This window comes from Hippoglossus stenolepis, chromosome 9 (assembly GCF_022539355.2).
Source record: "Hippoglossus stenolepis isolate QCI-W04-F060 chromosome 9, HSTE1.2, whole genome shotgun sequence".
Classification (NCBI taxonomy): Eukaryota; Metazoa; Chordata; class Actinopteri; order Pleuronectiformes; family Pleuronectidae; genus Hippoglossus; species Hippoglossus stenolepis.
Genome location: NC_061491.1, coordinates 14,774,407 through 14,795,082, shown reverse-complemented (window position 1 = coordinate 14,795,082; position 20,676 = coordinate 14,774,407). Strand labels below are relative to the sequence as shown.

At 46.1% G+C, this 20,676-nt stretch overlaps 1 protein-coding gene across 2 annotated transcripts in view; it reads right to left on the bottom strand.

Annotated features, from left to right (window-relative positions):
• Positions 1 to 4,011: 4,011 nt before the first annotated feature.
• setbp1 (SET binding protein 1) overlaps positions 4,012 to 20,676 on the bottom strand; it is a 35,945-nt gene continuing 19,280 nt past the window's right edge. For both annotated transcript variants that reach the window (XM_035165508.2, XM_035165510.2), the window contains exons 3-7: positions 16,444 to 16,859; positions 14,094 to 16,025; positions 13,792 to 13,999; positions 12,629 to 13,694; positions 4,012 to 8,919 (exon numbers count right to left, since the gene is read on the bottom strand). In XM_035165508.2, the coding sequence (XP_035021399.1) occupies positions 8,414 to 8,919; positions 12,629 to 13,694; positions 13,792 to 13,999; positions 14,094 to 16,025; positions 16,444 to 16,859 (4,128 nt within the window). In that variant the 3' untranslated portion in view covers positions 4,012 to 8,413. The remainder of the gene's footprint in view (positions 8,920 to 12,628; positions 13,695 to 13,791; positions 14,000 to 14,093; positions 16,026 to 16,443; positions 16,860 to 20,676) is intronic.

Genomic DNA, 20,676 nt, shown 5'->3' with positions numbered 1-20,676 from the left:
GCAGGCTAATATGTGTCTGTATATGAAAGCATTTACATATGTGCAAGAATGATCATTTTCACACATGCTCATACACGCAGATTATACGCTCGCACACAAAACAGGGACACTGCAATAAATCCAACACAAACTGCCATGAGTCACACTGTCACCGTGGCAACAGTGGCTGGCTCCATGCAGAACACATTCTGTCATATCTCTGGTGTTTTCTCTCTCTCTCTCTTTGTGACACACACACACACACACACACACACACACACACACACACACACACACACACACACACACACACACACACACACACACACACACAGGACCCACTTTCAGCCACAATAATTCTTGCACTGATCCTCGAATTGCACTGAGCCATGAATAAAGCACTGGGCTGTGCAGGTCTGACAGTTTGAGGTCATAGTTCAGTTTTTTTATTATTAAAATCTTTAAAAAAAACATTTCATCTTCCTACTTCTTAAACTGTATTTGTGTACCTGTCACATTAGCTGCTTTGACCACAGTGAGGCAGGTGATGCTGTCCGTCCTGGGGGCTGTGGCATGAGGGCTCAGGCTGCACTGACACATTTCACCACCAGATGGTGTCTCCCATCAGGGCCGTCACTGTGCAGTGAAGAGAGCGAGCAGGGAAGGAGGGAGGGTGTCTTTAGATGTTGCCTGCTCTATCCATCTTCATATACACAAGCAGTAGTCATCCTCTGAAAACACCAACAGAGATAAATTGCGGGGATGCTTGGTTACACGGCCGGCTTCCTGGTTAGTTGGCCCGCACTGGACGACTATCTGCTGTAAATTTATGGCTCTGTCGGTTGTTGGTGGCCTGTGTGATTTGAGAAGTGCCAGTGTGACTAACAGCCACTAATATTCATTAGCATTCTCTCACGCATCTCGGCTCAAAATATCCTCAAGTACTCAGACATGGAGGAAATCGTAAATAGTGGGTGATGAAATTGATTCACAAATGTTGCACTGTCACTTCTGAGAGTCTTATTTCTGTGCTCTGCACCGAGGGGACACTGCAGCACTCAGGAATCAAGCAGCCACAGCAGCAAAATAATTATCTAATAATAAAAGTTGATTCTGAGCCCCTTCAATAGGTTGGTTTGCTGCATTGACACATATGTAGAGCTTCTGACGCGTCACACTGTTTGTGCACTAAACCATGCAGGTGCATAAAGGGAAAACCATAGTCCGAAAAATCGGCAGGTACATTTTTCGACAGAGAGTTCAAGCTGAACATGGCTGACATCGGGCAACAACATACAGAGACAAACAACTAATCATGCTCACATTCACACCTACAGAGTATTTACTGTCTTCAATGAACCTAACCCCAATCTGCATGTCTGTGGACAACCACAGCCAAACCAGGATTTGACCCTGAATCCTTCTTGCTGTGAGGCGATGTGCTAACCACCGAACTGCCCTTGCCGAAATTCAACATAATCAATCAAATTTCAATCATTTTTATTTGTATAGTCCATATTCACAAATCACAATTTGTCTCATACGGCTCAACATAAGTAATTGCGATAGTTTACATGCAACAGATGTTGGTATGAAAAGTACTTTATCAGAGAGTGGGCAGAGACCAGCAACAAAGCAGTTTTTTTCCCACCACAAACTCCAGAATTCCTTACAGAATTCCATCGGGACATTTATTGTGGTAAAACGATGATTTATGCAGGTTTGAGGAAGACGGCAGAATCTGGGAGGAGAAATCAACAGTTACAAAGAATAATCACCAAAGTCCCACTCACGTCTTCATATGATACACTTCAAAGCTCCTTCACTGTGCTGTTGGCTATGGTTTTGACAACACTGGGATTTTATTGAATGTCTGTGCCCAAAACCTTTTATCATTTCTTTCCTCCAGCAGTAAAGTGTCCTTCAGCAAATGAAACTTCAAGCCTGTGAGGGATCAGCAGAGAATCACACAGGTCTGTAACAGTTGCTGGTACAACCACAAAATACCACAGTCAACACGGGAGACCCTTTTATCACAGCTGATGAGCTGGATCAGTGTAAATTCAAATCATCATCACTTCTCCCCAGTGACTCAGTTTTACATTTTTCCACACACATAGTTATTGTGAAGCAGAAACTCGTAGCAGCGAGTCATGCACCTGCAAAACCAATAAACTACTCAGCACTTTGTCAATATGGCAGCAATGGCATGTGGGTATTTAGTGTGTGTGTGTGTGTGTGTGGTTATTTATTTAAGGTACACGTCATATCCTCAAAACAACCTCGTCAACAGAACTTAACATAATAACCAGCTCAGCCACAAGTTTAGAAGAGTTCAATGAATTGTGAAATTGTAAAGAGCTGCAGCTGATATGTGATATGTATGTGATGTTTATGTGCTACAATGAGAAACACCCTCAAGCCGAAACCTGACATTCCACAGAGGCTGGTCCACGAAGACGAGACATCCTCCCAATTTGTTTTGTCTCATTTTCCTGTAAAATCAGTTTGATTAGGTCTGAGATCAATAAGCCCAGTCCTCCTCGTACACTCTCCCAGTACAGTTCTTCACCAGTACAGTCTGCATCTCCTGATAACATAAAGCATGACCCTGCACTTCTGTAGCTGCCCTTAAATGTTTCAATGTTTCTGCTATGCACATGTGTATGTCACAGTAGATAAGATTTAATAAAGTGTGGTTACTTATATAAAACTAAAAGGATTTGAGAGGATTTTGCACATTTTCTGTGGAGCAACAAGAAAAAAAGGAGTGAACAGCCTATGTGATATTTTAAATTCTGTCTATTTCCAAACCATTCCTTTCTATTGTCCAGCACCTCCCCCTATTGACCAGGTGGATTATATCCTACCTTTACATTTCCAAGAAATAGATTTTGTTTTTGTATCGAAAGACAATATATGCACTTTATATTTGGAGTTTTTTTCCTTGTAACATTTATTATCATTTATATATGTGACAGATCTTTTATGAGTCAAATAGTATCACAGAATTTCTTGTTTGTTCATTCCAGCTGTCGACCTTTCATCAACATCCACATGGTGTTGTATGAGTTTCTATATAATCTCTGTACCTTGAGCTTTGGGCTAAAAACTATATACGACAGTAAAAGAGCAGAGGAATTCATTGCATTGCACAGGAGATTGATGATTCTGTTTTTCAGAGAGAGTGCAGCTCTGAGCTCATCAGTACATCCTTCATGCAGGATGTGTTCCGCTGTGCTGTTTCATCGTGGTCACAGACCTGGGGATCTATCTCGTCTTCTTCCTCGTTCAGGAGGTGGAGTGAGCGCCATGTGGGCTCATTTGCAGGCATCAGTAGAGAGCGATTTGGGTGCAGCCCCACTGCAGCCCTGACAGAGGGGGGATTTTTTTCAGCACAACACTGATGGTGCCAACGGTTCCATCAGCACCGCTAGATACACTGAGACACATTTGGGCAGCTCACCCTGCAACCATGGTAACAGAAGAATTTTACTAGTTGGCAGCAGCCAATAGTGGGGAACTTCCCACTCAGCTCCGTCCAATAACAGAGCAGCCTGCAGCCCGGCCCACCTAGAGCTGACACTGATGGGCTAGTGCAGGGAGGATTTAGAGATGTAGGCTTGGCTAATGAAGAGGTAAGAGAGTAATACTGTGTAGGTATGTGTGTGTGTGTGTGTGTGTGTGTGTGTGTGTGTGTGTGTGTGTGTGAGTGTGTGGGAGAGAGTGACTGAGTGAGGCTGTAGCATAATCTGATCAGAGGATTCCCTCGCATTTAACTGTGAAACGCGAACGCATTGTGGAGTGGTAGTCATTCACTGAGACCATCTGACATTCAGCACCAACAGTGCAGCAAGCCCTCCTGTCATCACGCTTCCCACCCACGTTCACATGCACACTTCACACTGCCCGCTTCACACTGCACACACACACACACATAAACACACGTTAAATCCCAACTGGCTCTTCTCACAAAATAACAATTAATCTGAATCAGTTTTACTTAGGAATAAGAAAACAGGTGCCACCATCAGCTGTCAATAAAGTCATTTATTATTTCACACAATGGATAACATGAACAACTTCAACTGTAGTTCTTCTTAATAAGTGCTCAATGCTGCCAGCCAACAGAAGGGTAGCAAAAGAATGAGCTTTTCTTTCTGCAGGAAAGAGAAATAAAAAAAAAACAAAGAAACAAAAAAATGAACCTACAAGATCATGGAAGATAAACATGACCAAAAGCATGCCAGCGGACATGGATATACATATATATTGCATGTATATATGTGCTTAAGACATATATCTGTATGCCAGCAAATGCAAATACAAAATATATGTGTACATTTACACATACATACTGTGAAGGATATATGCATATGCATGCGCATCTAGTATTTACTCTATATGTCAAATATTTGCAGTTTTTAATATTCATACAATGTACAAAAATGCTTCATGAATTAAAAAATTCATTACAAAAAGAAACATATCAAACAATGTACAAGTCTTGCTCCAAATTCAATTGAAATTCAACTTTCGGCTTGTCTAAAATATTTATGCATACAATCAAGTTGAGCATGCAGATAAAGGAAACCCACTCTAGAAAAGGTTCAAATACACTATGTATACAAACTAAAATATGCCCACACTGTTAGAAGAGCTCACTTTGTGCTCTAAAGAAGTACGTTTATTGGTTTTTCTCAATGCTTCGTCTGCACTTTCAGCTTTGAACAACATTATAGCTTAGAACTGTAACATATGCTGTGAGGATGACGACATGTACATTTATGAGGCTCTGTCTCACGTGACCCCTCACCCCGTTTGTAGGACACTCATCACAGCATGCTACACAGGGAATGGGGGGGGTGATAAAAATTTCGGTGCCATTATATCTCATCCTGGTTGCTGTAGGGAACGGGTCTGGTGTAAGGTCAAACACTGCTGCGCTGCTCTCGACGCTCACACCACAGACAAAAGAAAAGATCCTTGCGTCAGTGTTGAGGGGCCGCCTGTGGCCGCCGGTCCAGATTGGCTGCTCAACACAACAACAGTGACCTTGAACCCTACTCACAGCCACATTCCCTCTGCAGTCTCTGTGTGGAGTGAAAGCTCTGGATTGGGACAATACTTGTCAGTGTTAGAAGGCACCGGAGCATTGGCTGGTAAGGAGAGACGGACAGGACAGACAACACCTTGGGGTCTTTAACTGTTACATCAGAGACCACTGACTGACCACAGTATGGAGGAGTAAGCTGCCAAGCGTTTAGTCTCTACACCTCATGGACCACAGAGCTAGACCTCATCTCCACCACAACAGACTGCCGACCTACTGAAAGTCATCTAGCCGAGCAAGGTTAAGCACACTAACGTTAGGACGAGTGTATTTTTGGCTGTTTCCTCTGAGAACTCCCCCACCACACACACGCACACACACACACACACACACTCACACAAACGCACACGCACACACACACACACACACACACACACACGCACACAGCCTCTTGCTTACTCTTCATGTTACTGCGCTACCCCAACTGGCCGCAGGCAAAGTAGCTGCAAATCAGTGGGGATTCCTATTTTGGTCGAATGCACTACAGTGGGGTTTGTATCCTCCAAACATTGTTCAAAGGTGTGAGAAGGCATTTTGAAGAATGTCAATGTACAGCAGAATTTGTCGAATAGGAAAATAATTTGGGGGTCATCATTTCAACATGTTTTTTTGGGCAGTCTGTATAGAGAGAGGAGGTCTACTGTGGTTTTAGGAGACAGTCCCAGCATAGCCGAGCCCAACCGATATCCATGCAGGATGGACGCACTAACACTATTTACAACAAACACTTCAATACTGTAGTTTTACATCTGGTTAAGGCTGTACTGCATAGAGCTGCAGTAACTATAGTTTCCATGAAATGATAGTCACTTTCTGCACAACTTATTACAAATTATTACTGGTATTATTCACAACTCTTGTTACATGAATTCATTTTATTCAGTAAATAAGACCACTTATTTCTCTTTGCCTAAGGGTGGACTCAGAACAGAAATTCCTCTTAAGGTCATTGCCAGGCACGGCCTGATGCATAGCAAACAACAATGTACGAGAACGTGGTGTCCATGACAACCTCCTCTGTTCCTCCTCTGCCAAGTATATAACAGTTATATGTCATATAAAACTGGTTGGATGTTGGGCAGAGTACAAGATCTTTAATTATCTGGGACACTGTGTAGAATCAATATCACTGGATGACAACACATCTGATGCAGTGGACCTTTCTGCTTCCAACAATGCATGTAGGTCAGTACATGATGTATTTTAAAACAGTAATATCATGATATCTTCACAAGTCCAGCCCTTCTACTTCTGTTACGATGACGACAAAACTAGAAGGCAGCTGCAACTTGGTGTCCGGTGACAGAGGATGCTGACTATGGAAGCTGTGAAGGGACACGGGCAGTGTCAGGGTTCTGATGACTAAGACACATGTGTCATATGCACAATCATGAGTATATATATATATATATATATCTATATCTATATGGTTCAATTTCTTGGGGCAGTCTTTTGCCCATTGATATTTCTTGGGTCAAATGTAAATTGGTGAGAGAAAGAAACATAAGGCACAAGTTGAACTGCTGCAACAGAGAGTCCCACCCCACCGAAAGAAAGCAGAATCTCCTGAAACCAAACTTTGACAGAAACACTGATCCATTGCTTTATATTCTGAAATACTTTTTTGAGAAAATACCAACCACTACCCAAAGCCACATATACTGTAGATAGAGTTTAACAAATGTTCAACATATTGACACAAAATCCAAGATGGCTACATTCTAGAGTGCACGAAGGAATGCTTTACATTGGTGCCAACACGGTGGAGAGTTTGTTAAACTCGGATTATTTTGAAATAAAACATCCTTACACTGAATACTGAGACTTTGGTTTCTAAACCTAAACACTAGATTTTACTTTCCAAAAATATTTCCAGGGATATGGATTGAAAATCATGTTAAGTAGAAAGACTGGGATTAACTTTTCAAAACACTGACTGAGAGCCCACTTCTGCTGAACTGTCCAATCACGTTTCAGACCGGGGCTTGGGTTTGACGCTTTTGGCTGCGCAGCCTGCATATACAAATTGATTAAAATAATGCATGCTCTCTGGAATGGACGTCCACACCATTGAAGGCCAAAACATAAGGCTGGAACAAGCATGTAAGTGCTGCATTTGATTGATGCAAGTGTATGGTTTTTTTCATAGTGCATTAAACCAATTTTAAGGTTTACCGAAAACACACCTGATATTCCTCCTGTATGCAATGCCCCCTGGATATAAACAAAATAATGTACGAGTGTATGAATGAATACATGCGGTTCCTTCTGTCTGAAAACAAACTTGTCTTGAGTCGCACCCACGTCTGTTTTTGGTTATAAAACAATACACAACTTTCATTGTCTATGGTACAACAATTCTATTTGATATACTGTATGCCAGTACATGTCTATGAGCTGGTTTCCCATTGTACAAGGCAGGCAACAGTGGACTTTGTTTCTATGTACAGTCCGGGACAGTCTCATCCACCATATTGCCTTTATGTCACTGCCCAGGACAGGCCTGAGCAGGGAGGGAGAAACAAATGAGACGGGGGGTGGGGGGGGGGGGGTATGCTGAGGGAGCACAAGCAATGGGAGATGCAAAACATGATTGGGAGCAGACGAGAGGACAAAGGGAGATGGAGTCGAGCAGCAGGCACCAGGGAGGGCTAAAGAATTGTGGTGAGAGTCAAGCAGGGACAGGGACCAGGGGTGAGGAGCTGCCAGGAAGTACGAGTACTTCTCACAGAGAGCAGGAAAACAAATAAGGTATAGGTTCACGGTATAAGGGGAGCAAAAACAGGGATAGGTAACAGGGTAAGGTGGCTTAATTACTGCTGTATTATTCCACTTCTTTGACAAGCTTCCTCAGAAAGGCAAAAATAAGCAGAGCTGCACAGTTTTATATTAACCATTCCCCCTCCCCTTGCTGGTAAATATATGGCTAAAGCCACAATTCAGATACAGTATCATAAAGTACCATACACGTCACTGTATCAGATACATAAAGAATCACATAATATCCTACTCTATCATAAGTACCACACACTTTTATAGCATCAGATTCAGTATCAAATAGTACCATATAGTGCCATTGTAAATGAAGGTCCAATGAATCCTTGAAAGGCTCATCTTCTGGTGGGTTTCAGCCGACAGAAGGATGGCCCCAGAAGTGTTCCCTCCTCTTGCTCCTCCGCTGACCCACTGTAGTCCTCAAGTCCGAGAGAACAAACAAGTCAAAGTGCACAGAGGAGTCCCACAATCAAGATAACACTGCATCTGATAGGCTTGAAACAGCACAGACTCCGCTAACTGCTCTCCGTGCTCTTTCCTGCAGGTCTATTGACTGGACGGATCCCATAGTTCATCCCTGCTGTGGCCCCTGCCTCTGCGTTTCGTCCCTTTGGCCAGCAGAGCCAGCGACCGAGCTTGATGCACCACCGTCTCAATCGTTGCTGAGATGGAATCGTGGTTGGAGAACTCCAGAGGCTCAGGGGCCATGTTTGGCCTGTGGCTCTGCCTTCCTGGCAGGTCATCACACCTCTCCAGGACAGGCATCCCCAGGGTCCTCCCATCACCTCTCCTACTTGCCAACATGTCCAAACTCCGACCATCCGCCCGATCCTCCTCCCTTCTACCGGTCGGCTCCGATTCCTCTAGGGGTTGCTTTCGGGGCCGTCCGGGCCGTCTCTTGACGACATTATTTCCTGTTTTAGCTTGTCGCTGTAGGCGCTTGGCACGGAGGATCTTCTGCACATGCTCAAAGTTCAAAGAATGCATTCTCCTGACGTCCTTCTGGATCTGTTCCACCTCACGGCGTTTATACCTCCGTTTACTGGGAACACCTGGGAGAGGAGAGAGTGAACATGAGTAAGGAGAGACATCACAAGGTAAATAAATGGCAGAGCAAAGTCTATAAAGAGAAAAGAGTGTGTCAGTCAAAATGAGCAGCCTTGGAAAAGCAAGGAAAGACATTGCGCCAATTTAGCTCATGGAGAGAGAATCTTTTTGCTTCAAGAGCTTCCTGCTAATTTTGACATATTCATGTAAGCCTTTCAAAGCCCAGCTGAGCCAGGAGAACAGATCCTATCCTGTAATTGTCTACTAGAGAGCAGAGGGGTGAGGGGAGAGGAGGAGATCCCATTCTGCAAGCAGGAAACCCACAGAAATGTCTCCTTTAACCATTTAATATGTCGCCACACAATAACAACCATGTGCATCTGGAGCACAGGCTGCCAAAACACCACACACACACACACACACACACAAAGAAAAAAACACACACACACACACACACACACACACACACACACACACACACACACACACACACACACACACACACACACACACACACACACACACACACACACACACACACACACACACACACACACACACACACATGCATACATTCACATGCCCAACATGCACAAATAATGAATTTGGCAGTTCAGAATGGCTGAGGACAAGAAACTGGAGCCATATTGTTTCCTTCACACTGGTTAACTGGGCAGCGTGCCCTTTACACGCTGTTCTATCCTTTCTGTTTCCCCCTTTCCCCATCACTCTCATTCTCTCCTCCTCTCTACTCTTTGCGGGCGGTAGTGCGCTGCTCTCTAATTTTCAATTAAACTGGTAACACTGCACCATTTCATTTCCTTCTCTATTTCAGGCACCTCTTCCTGGTCTTGGTCCGTCTCTGTCATTCGTTTAGTTTCCCATCTCTGTCCCATTTCTTAGAACCCCCACCCACCTCCTCCTCTCCTCTCTGTCTGGGCACTGTTCCCTCGGCTCAGACTGAGCCACAGCCAAAATGGAGGAAAAGCACAATCAGCCACCAGTCCCCAAGCGGTGTGCATACAACATGCTTGCTTGGTCTGTTTTTCTTGAACTTTTCGTCTATTTCTACTATCACTCTTGTTTTCCTCCAGAATCCTGCTGATGCAGTGTAGCAGTTTTCTGCAGCGCTCTAACACATTGATGATTGTGTCAAAACTAAAACAGCTCTGGTTTTATACACCAAATATGGTGAGCTGGACAGCAGGGAAAAGATATTGAGAATACAAAGCATGGCATGAATGGGCTTGAACATGTCACTTCTGTTTACTAATTTCAAATAGCAGATATATGATCATACAATGTTTTATTTTGATGGATAATGTTAATGTTTAAGGGTAAATAATGTGTGTCGAGCTCCATGGTGAGGTGTTTCCTAATGAACTCAGAGGAACATCTTACTCTATTGTTGCTCAAGTATTCAGGGCAGACAGTCAAATTAGTCTAATGCAGCAAGCACTAAGTAGCAGTAGTTTATGAGCTGAACAGGAGTGTGCACACACCAAGTTCACACACACGTGCGCGCACACACACACACACTACAAAGTAGCAGAAATTTATGAGCTGCATACACGGAACATAAAACCGGTGACCTTCAGCGGTGTGAGGGGCTGTATAGCACTGAGGACCTGTATCTCTGGGGAATAGGAAGTCACCATACAACACACAGATACATGCTCACTTATCCACTGCCACTGCCACTGTGCTGGATAAGTGAGCATGTTTCAGACACGTGCAGGATAAATTTACCCTTAATGTATATTATTTAGTGGGAGTGTCTCTCTGCACGCAATAAAGTGCAAGCATGTGTTTGAACAAGTCACGTGTTATGTGACATGTGACACACATGCACACATGCTAAAGCTGTTTAAAGCACTACACAGTTATTCTATTAATTATTTATAACGTTTGTTGCAGGCTCAGATAATAATATGAATTTTGCTTCTGTGGTCAGAGTGTGGATGGGGATCTGTCTGATCTGTGTGTGTGCGTATATCTGTGGGTATAAGAGTCAGCATGTTAATGCATATATGTACATGTATGGTTGTGTGGCATGCATGCGTATGTGCACGTGCCTCTATGTTTTAATTGGGCTAAAGCTGTGAAGTGGAGCAGTAAGTCATGCTAGAGGAGGGGTAGAGGGAATGGGAAAAAGAGAGGGTAATGGGGAAACGAGGGGGAGGGGAGACGAGGGAAAAAGCAGAAAGAGAATTGGAAGAAGGGCAAAAGAGATAGAAGGGGGAAGGGGAGGAAGAGGCGGAGGAACAAGGGGAAGTCTGCTCACGGATGTGGGGATAGTGCGAGAGAGTGGAAGAGAGTGAGAGGAGGAAAGCTCGGGCAAAAACTGCAGAAGCAGCACAAGGGGAGATAGGGAAGGACATTGAAGGTAGAAGAGGTAGAACAACACTGGAGGGATAACGTGGAAGGCAGGGGTGTGAGTAGGGTTGGGGTGTAGGGGTGAGGGGGAGGTGGTAGTTTGTGCATATGAGTCATCCCTCCTGGATCCCCTGGGGTGGGGGGTGTGGGGGTGTGGGGGGGGTGTATTCTAACTGAGCCCCTGGCTTCTCCTCCCCGCCACTGGACTAGGCCCCAGTCATTAAACCCCTGGCTGCCAGCCAGCTCTTTTAACACAGGCAAGGGCCCTTTATGGCATGTCTGTAGAAAATAAATCACACTGTGTGAATAATATATCTCTGGCAAAGGCATTGGCAGGAGAGGAGAAAGGGAGGGAGGGTGGGGAGGAAGGAGAGATTGGTGAATTATAGTCGTCTCCATCCATGCATTATGTTCTTTCTATCCCCAGCCAGATGTGCTCAAAGACATCAGAATACGGAATGTACCAAAATACACATTAGCTTGGTAGACAGACTTTAAGTCTACCCTGCTTCTTTGTCTGATTTAAGCCCAAGTAATTTTGGCCATAGCATATTTGTAAATAGGAACCACTTTGGTGAGCATGCTGCAGTCTACTGTACATTTAACATTCGGAAAGCTCCTTTAACGCTGACTAAGTGTGTGATTAATACTTTACTACAGCAAATAACAAGTCCATTATCACTGGAGGATAGAATTATATATTGGACATCAATATTTTGCAAACATCCTCCTGATTTAGCAACGCATTCACTTCTACAACCTTGGTAGCTTAAAGTTAAACACACATGGCTTGTGTGTGTATTGTGAGGCATTAACTACTGTGTAGACTCTGGAGCCTCTCTGCACTGTCAACATCATGATAATTGCCGTCATTGATTTAATTTGTGGTCATGCAAGTGACAAAATGAAGCCACAACACGACCTTTCTAATCTCTTGTGCGCAGTGGAAGTCACTGTTAGTTACACCGTTTCACAAAATACTCTGTGATGAGTTTCAGTGCTGTTGATGTCACCTAAACACCCCCTAATGATTCATGTCATTAATTTTCCACAGGTGAACCAAGTATGGATTTAAATGTTAAGTAGCTACAGGAAGTCTAACCATAAGTGAACTGGTTAGATGAAGACAAGCAAGCAACAGGCACTTATTGCAGTTTGGGCTAACCTCAAACCTCCAACACTTCATCAAAGTGAATAATGCCACAGCCAATACCATGCTGCCGCTGTCAAAAGAAAAAAAACATTCCCACTGTCATGGTTTCTGATCATGGCAGAAGGGCAGCGCACACCCTTGTAAAGACAGAGTGAACAGGTAATCCTGATATAAGAGGTTCTTACCAGTGAGGGGGGGACTGGAACACTTGTTCATCTGTCCTGGCTCCTGCCTGGCAGTTTGGAATGACATTAAGCCCTGATCTCCAAACACAGCGAGCCTCGTCTTCCTGCTCCTCCCACCGCACTCGTCCTCCCGTGACCCCAAAAAGAGATCAGAGGCGGACTCTGATCGCTGCGATTGGCTGCTATAGCTGCTCATGAAGCTGTTTATAGGCTGTCCAGTCTGACGGGAGTGTAACTGGCTGTCAGCGAGAGAGTGTGTGGACAGCTGGTCTGACTCAAACATCCCTAAGCTGGATCCCAGGCTTGAGCTTCTACTGATGCCCCTCTGCTTCTCTAGATGCTTTGCAGACCCCTGACTGGACAAGTCCCTCCTGTCACTCAGCATGCTGAGACGTGCAGTGGTCTTCGCTCCACTGAAGAGCCCGCCCAACTCCTGCCGGTCTCGCGGTGAAAGGAGGGGTTCATCTTTGTGCTTATGTTTGTGCTTGTGTTTCCTCTTATGGAGACGAACCCCCGCAAGACCACCTGCACTGCCACTGCCCAGGGAGCCAAGGCCCTCTCCCCTTACAGAGGGCCCTTGGAGTGGCCCACTAGTGCTGCGAAGCTTGGCCCCTGCCTGGAGCTTGGCGTGTCCACTGGAGTGGAAAGCCTTGGGAGGGGGGACAGCAGGCCTCATGAAGGGAGATGGAGGTGCAGGTCCTAGCGAATGGTGGGGCAGGTAAAATTGTGGAGCAGGGGGAAAGTAGCCCAGACTCAGAGGAGGTGCATAAGGCATCGCGTACGGTGCTGCATAGTAATTTCCCCCTGCCAGCGGATAACTATATCCTTGAACAAAAGGCAGCTTCGATGTGATTGGCTCGCTGGCTTTGGCTGGACGGCCGCGTCTCCTCTTTGCCTTCAGATCGGCACTCCTGCGGAGGTATGCGCTGGAATCGCAGGGGTAGGAGTCATAGGTAACTGGGTAGTAATGATGGAAGTTGAGGCGGAAGATGGAGGGATATGGCTGCTGTGGGTAGCAGGTGTATCGTCTGTGAGACACTCGGAGCTGCTGGAGCTTCACCACAACCTAGAGGGAGGTTGAAGAGAGGAAACATTTAGGCAAATACACCACATGCACATGATGGCCAAACATTACCCACAGAATGTATTAAAGTCTTTCTAACCTCCTCCAGTTCAGAGAGAAAGTCAAGATGATCCCGGCTCTGTAGGCACTTCCTCTTCCGCCGATGATGTTTTTGCTTTTTTTCCTGCTGTGACAGGAAGTTGTCGACCGCAGTAACTTGTCGTTCACAGCGTGTTCTGCTGCCCCTGTTAGATGCTTCCAGAGCTGCTGCCTCCACAGCCTCAAACCCACACAGATCAAATGAGTACCTGTATGAACACAAAATGAAACTCATTAAAAACAACCACATTCATTAATAAATGTCAGGAGAGGTAAATAGGTATCTTAGCAGTGTCACTGCACCTGCGTCTTGAGGCGGGACCCTTCTCAGTTTGATCTGAGGTGCTGTTGTTATCTGTCCCAATCCCACTGTCACTGGGAATCGTTTCCTCACTGTGGGACTCACTGATGGGAGACAGGGTCACCTCCTTCACTGACGCCACCTCTGACAGGTGGGAGGGTGAATTTGCCAGAAGGCGTGGTGGAGAGAGTTTCCACCCTCCTGAGAGGAAGCCCCTGCTTGGCAGCTTGGAGGTCAGGGCTGAGATGGGCTGCAAACTGGGCATGGTGGTATCTGGGTGGCTGGCTCTTATGGATGTAGCACTGGAGCTGGGAGACATGGTGGAAGGCACTACAGGGCTTTCATAGAGACTGGCTGTGGAGACAGACAGCGGAAGCTTGTCCCTAGTGGTTTTGTTAGGGTTGGAGCCTTGGGTTTCTGCTCTAGGTTTTCGCCCTCTCTTCTTACCGATGTAGATGGTTCCTCTCTTGCTGACATTTATCTGTTTCCCCAGTCGAGCCTCAATGGTGGATGCCATGGCGCTCATTGCTGAGGTAACAGGGGCAGAAGATGACTTCAGAGGCAGACTGCCATTCTGACCGGAACCTGAAAGGATCTCATTCAGGATGCTCTGCATTTTCCCAAGCTTTATCTTATTCACTGGCCTGCAATGGCCCCTACCACGCTTCAGTTTCAGACTGTTAGAGTTGGCACTGGTGGTCGCAGATGCCATTTGGACTAATGTGTTCATTGTGTGCATCTTCTTCCTACTATTTAGCCCTGCTGATGTTTCCTGTGCCAGTGGACTTGGAGGAGATGTGGACGTGCCCTCATGGATGGTCTCCACTGTCAGGAGTGGCTGCTTCTTGGGGCGCCCTCGTTTCCTCTTGATGGGCGTGTGGACGGTCAGGCTGTCAGTGTTGGTGTAAAGGGGGCTAGAGGGGGTGATGGGAAAGGCTGAAGGTGGGTCTGTTAGGGTCGACGGGCAAACCCGGTTGTCTCTCTGGGGTGACGCGAGGCTGGCATGGCTTTTAGCTTTCAGGTAGGACCATCTGTCCTTGGCCTTGGTTGGTCTGGAACTGGCTGTGGAGCTGGTGCTGTGGCTGGGGCTAGGACTCAGGGCCATCCTGGGTCTAGGGCTCGGGCTGGGGCTGATGTTAGGTCTGGATTTAGGGCTGGGGCTAGGACTGATGCTACCCCTGGGGCTCGGGCTGGGATTTGGGCTCGGGAGTCTGAGGTTTGTGTTAAGAATGGGTTTGTTGATAAGATTGTGAGTAGATTCTCTGTGTTTAAGGATGTCTGTGTTCATTTTAGGACGACCCACAGGGTTCTTTTTCATTCTGTTTGCACTGAGAGCTGACTCTGGTTCAGGTCTGCCTGTAACCGTCTCTCCTCTCTCTGCCCTCTCTCCTTTTTCTCTTTTATCGCCTTTATCTGCCCTCTCCAGTTTTTCCACCCTCTCTCCACTGACATCAGCTTGACTTGTGAGACGAGAATCATTTTTGTGAGTCTCCATCTTATGTGCTACTTTGGGTTCTGGGGGCCCTGGCTGGTGCTTGTCTGCAGAGTCAGTGTCTTGCCGTTGTGTCTGCTCCACTACAGAAAATGACTTGTCAAAAGAAGGCCTCCTCCGCCTCTTTCTTCCTTTCCCTTCCTCTGTCAGCATGTGCATCCCTCTGTCTTCTTCATCTCCTTTCCTCCCAGCAACTGCTCGCTCCCTGTCCTCTTTTCTCCTTTCCTCTCTTTCTTCGTGGAACCGCTCAGCTGTCTCCTCCTGCCTGTACTTCTGCCTCTCTTCTGAATGAGATGGGCTCTCCGACCCCTTCTCTGTCTGTCTTCCCCATGGTGAATCAGCACTGTGGGGGTTACAGAGCATCCTCTGGGAGTCTTTCCTCCCGTACTTTCTCTTGATGTTCCCAAAGAGCTGTTCGCTGACCTCTTGCAAACCCCTCCCCCTAGAGAGAGGCACACAGAGAAAACACTGAGATGAGTGGGGAGAAAGAATGTTTTGTATTTCACCAAAACCAGTATGAACATTTACTATATTTGTTTGAAAGTTGTGTAGGACTTTCATATGATATTATCATGACAGATGAGCCCTTATTAAATTCTATTTAAATATTGTCTTATACATTGAGATATCTTGCAATATGCTGCTTATTATCAGATTGATTTTTTTCATTTTTTCATTTTATCATTGAGCTAGTCAATTGTTTTAAAAAACGAAACACTCAAAAACATAATATTGCAACACAAAAATATCACAATTCTATATCAATTTCCCCCTCAGCTATGCATGGCGAACAGTATTTTTGGTGTAGTGTTCTTGTTTACCACGTGATAACACCCAGTAACCAGGAAAATGAACCGCACCTGCTGAGAGACGTCAGGTTGAGAATACTGGCATCTGTAACCACTGGCAACTGCAGGTCTGGAGTCAGGGATCTCTGAGGCGAGGGGCTCTGTGTCGCCATTCGTAAGAAGGGTTGGTTGGGATCGAGCAAAGTGGTCCTACCGGCTCCTGACAGCTCTCTGGCTGGCTCAGAATCTGCAGGATTTGCTGGGGACGCAGAAGGTGCTGTAGACGTGATCCAGTCTCGACTGATTTGGTGTTGGTGTGTATGCTGGAATTGTTGCGTGAGGGCTTGCTGTGTTTGCTGTGGGTGTGTGAGTGCGTGTGCAGGAAGGAGGGAGCTGCGAAGCTGGTGTTTGGGCGGAGTGTGATCTCCCAGTAGTTGCAGCAGGCCTCCCTCTCGCTGCTCAGGGATTCTGAACTGGCGCTCGTATGTCTGGAGACAAGAGAAAATAAAAAGGACTGGTTACTACATACGTATTGCAATCACAAGACAAGCTTAATATAGCTGCATGGATAGATAAATGATATGATAATGCACTCATAAAATGATGACCACTCTATTTCCTTTCTGCATAACATCCTATCCCTGCCTATCTTCACAGAGATAATACATATGCAGCACTGCATCCAGGTCTGCATGCAGTTTCTTTTTTGTCAGCCCACATTAAATCAGTGATTTGTTGTGCTCTGATATGACATTCTTCTCTCTCCACGGCAGGACTGAAGCTTTTAATACATCTTGTGTGCATGAGCAAACAGTGTGCAACAAAACAAAAGACTTGTTTACAGAGCAATTAAATTCCTGTGGCAAGGATGTTGCATGCTGTGAGAGCTGGGGGGATGGCGTCGGGGGTGTATGACTGCACACAGTATTAAACGCTGCAGCCCAGCTCGGTCGCACACACTTAGCACTGTATATGTCCTGACAACTGTAGCACTATCTATCTCCACTTTTCCAGTGGAGCAACTTACGAAGTCGACCTTCACTCAGTGCCCAGTTCACTTGCATGCGGAACTGAAAATGCACAAGCTTGATATTACTTCACAACATAACCCTGCCTAACGCATCACTGCAGCTTAATCACTGTACTGCTGGAAGATGAGAAATAGAGCAGCGGATGGCCTTTGTGGTTTAGCCTGTTATTAACAGACTCCGTATGACGCAACAAGACACTGTTCTGCCGCGCTGCAGGGAGATGTAACCTAACCACAGGCTTGCCTCTCAGCATGTACACACAGGAATGCAAGCGCACACACTCGTACGTGCATTCCGTAGATGCACACATTTCAAAAGCGTTTCACAATCCTGCCATCACATATAATAGCAGAAAATGGTAAGGTATGAAACCAGACGGGCTATCAATTCTAGTCTTCATGTATCAGCAGCTTGCCAGGTGATTAGCTTTTGGTCTTTGCAGCTACGCACACACACGCAAAAATGAAACGTACGTATGGAGTTCTTATCACAGGGTACATATTTGTAAGGACTTCATCTCTTCTACTGTTTACCCTGCCAATTTCCTGTTCTGCCCTCACTTCTTTATCCACTTTCTATCTGCTCTATCCCTCGCTATCCCTCTCTCTCTCGCTGTCCAACCTTTTTCTTCCCCTCTCTCTCTCTGCTCTCCCATCAGTGGCCAGGCAGTGACACTCGTTTTCTACTTCCACAATAACTGCAGAAGCCATTTATCACTCACAAGCGCAAAAAAAACACACACACACACAAGCATTCAATGAGCAGCATTTATGATTAACAATGCCAGAAAATGCCTTTACTAACACACACGTGCACAGTCTCATTTATCTCTGAAGCACACTATCCACCCAGCTCTGAGATGCATGTATGTGTGTGTGTGTGTGAGTGTGTATGTATGTGCACACAGTGACACTGGAGAAGAGACGACGCAAGTCCAAAGGGATAAGATGACAGAAACCTGATACACACATGCTTTCTCATTTAACCTGTCCTAGAATACCTGCTGTTTCAGGTTAAAGGAGGGCACAGAGAAAGAGACAGACAGGTAGAGGTGGTTAGAGACAGACACACATACACACACACATGTAAAATGTATCCTCCCCACTAACCACAAAACAGCAACCACAAAGAGATAATAAAAAGAGGAGGCATGGACACCTTTCCTACTATTGATAGGAGAGTAAAAGAAAAGAAGAAGAAAAAACAGAGATAGGCAGCTCAACCCCCCCCTTTCTGGTTGAGGTTGGGTTATTGGCACCAGTTCAGCTTTTTGTTCTTAGTTTCCTCCCCTCTACCACCCTCTCCTCCCGCTCCCCTCCTCTACGCCTCTCACATTCCAGGGAAAATACACTCACTGTCTGATACCCGCACAAACAAATGCACAGCGATCAGCCACAACATTAAAACCAGTTACCAGGTAGTGGTTTTCATGTCCTTGCCTTTCCGCCACAGGTACTGCATTTTTCTCTATGTAACATTTGCATTTATCTCAGAATTTGAGGTCCTGCTGTCCTGAACATCTACTGTAAAACTACATACTCTTAAGTTTCTGCACAGATGCAGCAATGGCACAGAAAAAATACTGCTGTATACTCATTTCTCTGTTGTACACACGCCACCCCGTTCTTGCCATGTGGTGTGTGTGTAGACTGTCATCTCCCTGTGCTACTGCTGGCCGGCAGCAGGGGGCGATGGTCAGGGGATCAGCACTATCATGGACTCTGACCCTGGAGAAACCCACAACCCCAAGAGCTGTGAGGCCACAACCCTTTTCTCCCCTGTCCTTCCTCTACAAGTCCCCCCTCAGATCAAATACAGATAAGGAGGGGCCATGCAGCGCAAAACAAACCCAACACATGTTTAGTTCTCGAATTATTTGATGCACTGTCCCTCCCTCGAGGCTCTCAGGGCCGCAGCGTTCAGGGGTGAAGGGGTCGTATACGCGGCAGCTAGGTCAACAACCATTGCTAGGATGTCTTCCTCTGGGCCGGCACTGTAACAACACAGACTTGTCGCAGGCAGTTGCACAAAGGCTCCTCAACACCAGGATCGAGGCAGATATGGAGCCGCACATTCCTTTCCACTGGTGATGTAACCATCAGATAAGGTCAGAGCTCAATGGAGGAGGTCATGGATAATATGTGACTAAGTGCTGCAACCACCCGACTGAGAGGCACTTTGCAAATGAGTCAGCATGTATTTACTGACAAATGTGTGTCTGGATGTAACATTCACACTCAGCGGGGTGTTTTAAATCTGGATTTGGATGAAAAACGTTTCGCTCCTCTGTCTTCCAGTTTTGATGTGAGGGGAGGTATGCGATGCCCCGTCCTGCCCCTCTCCTCTCCTGCAGCCTTTTTCTTTTTTTTCATCTGTTGAATAAACTGAACCTCAGAGTGGAACCTCTCCCTCACACCCACATACACACGCACAGAGCACCCTGGCTGCACCATTATACTGTGAAAGAACACCCTAAACAGGCACACCCAAATCTCACAACCCCAGTAGCACACACACACACGTACACAAGCAAGCATGCACAGACACTCCATCCATGCACACACGCAGACACACACACATAGACACAAACACGCTGCCCTTCAAATAGTTTTTCGCAGCCTTTTATTTGGCTGCACGCCCGGTGGTTAGAGTGTTTCATTTTTCCCTGTGTATGGAACTGGGCAGCTGTCCAGACAGACACACAAAGAGAAAGAGAGAGAGAGAAGGAGAGAGAGAGAGAGTCAGAGAGAGAGAGAGGGAGAGAGGTGGGGGGTTGGAGGGGTGTTACTGAAAGAATGAGAGCGGCAGAGAGAGAGAGGGAGGGAAGAAGCGGACCAGCAGAAAAACAAGGAGAGGTGCCTGGACCCGTTTACAACTAGTTCCCTCAGAAACGTTATGATTGATATGATCTCTCTCTCTCTCTCTCTCTCTCTCTCTCTCTCTCTCTCTCTCTCTCTCTCTCTCTCTCTCTCTCTCTCTCTCTCTCCCCTTGGCTTTGACACCACGCTGTCTCCCTCTGCCCCTGTGGCCTCGTGCACTGCCCACCCCCCACCCCTCCTCCTCCTCCTCCTCCTCCTCATCTCATCTCTCCTTTTCTTCTTCTTCTTTCTCTTTTCTGGAGCTGACCATTCTCCCCTGTGGGAACCACCACCTCCCTCTCCTCCTCCCCCTGCCCGCTTCTCTCCAGCTCCATTCAGAGCGCTGCTTCTTCTCTGTGATCTGTGTTTCTGACAGCTCTCTGCACACACACACACACACACACACACACACACAC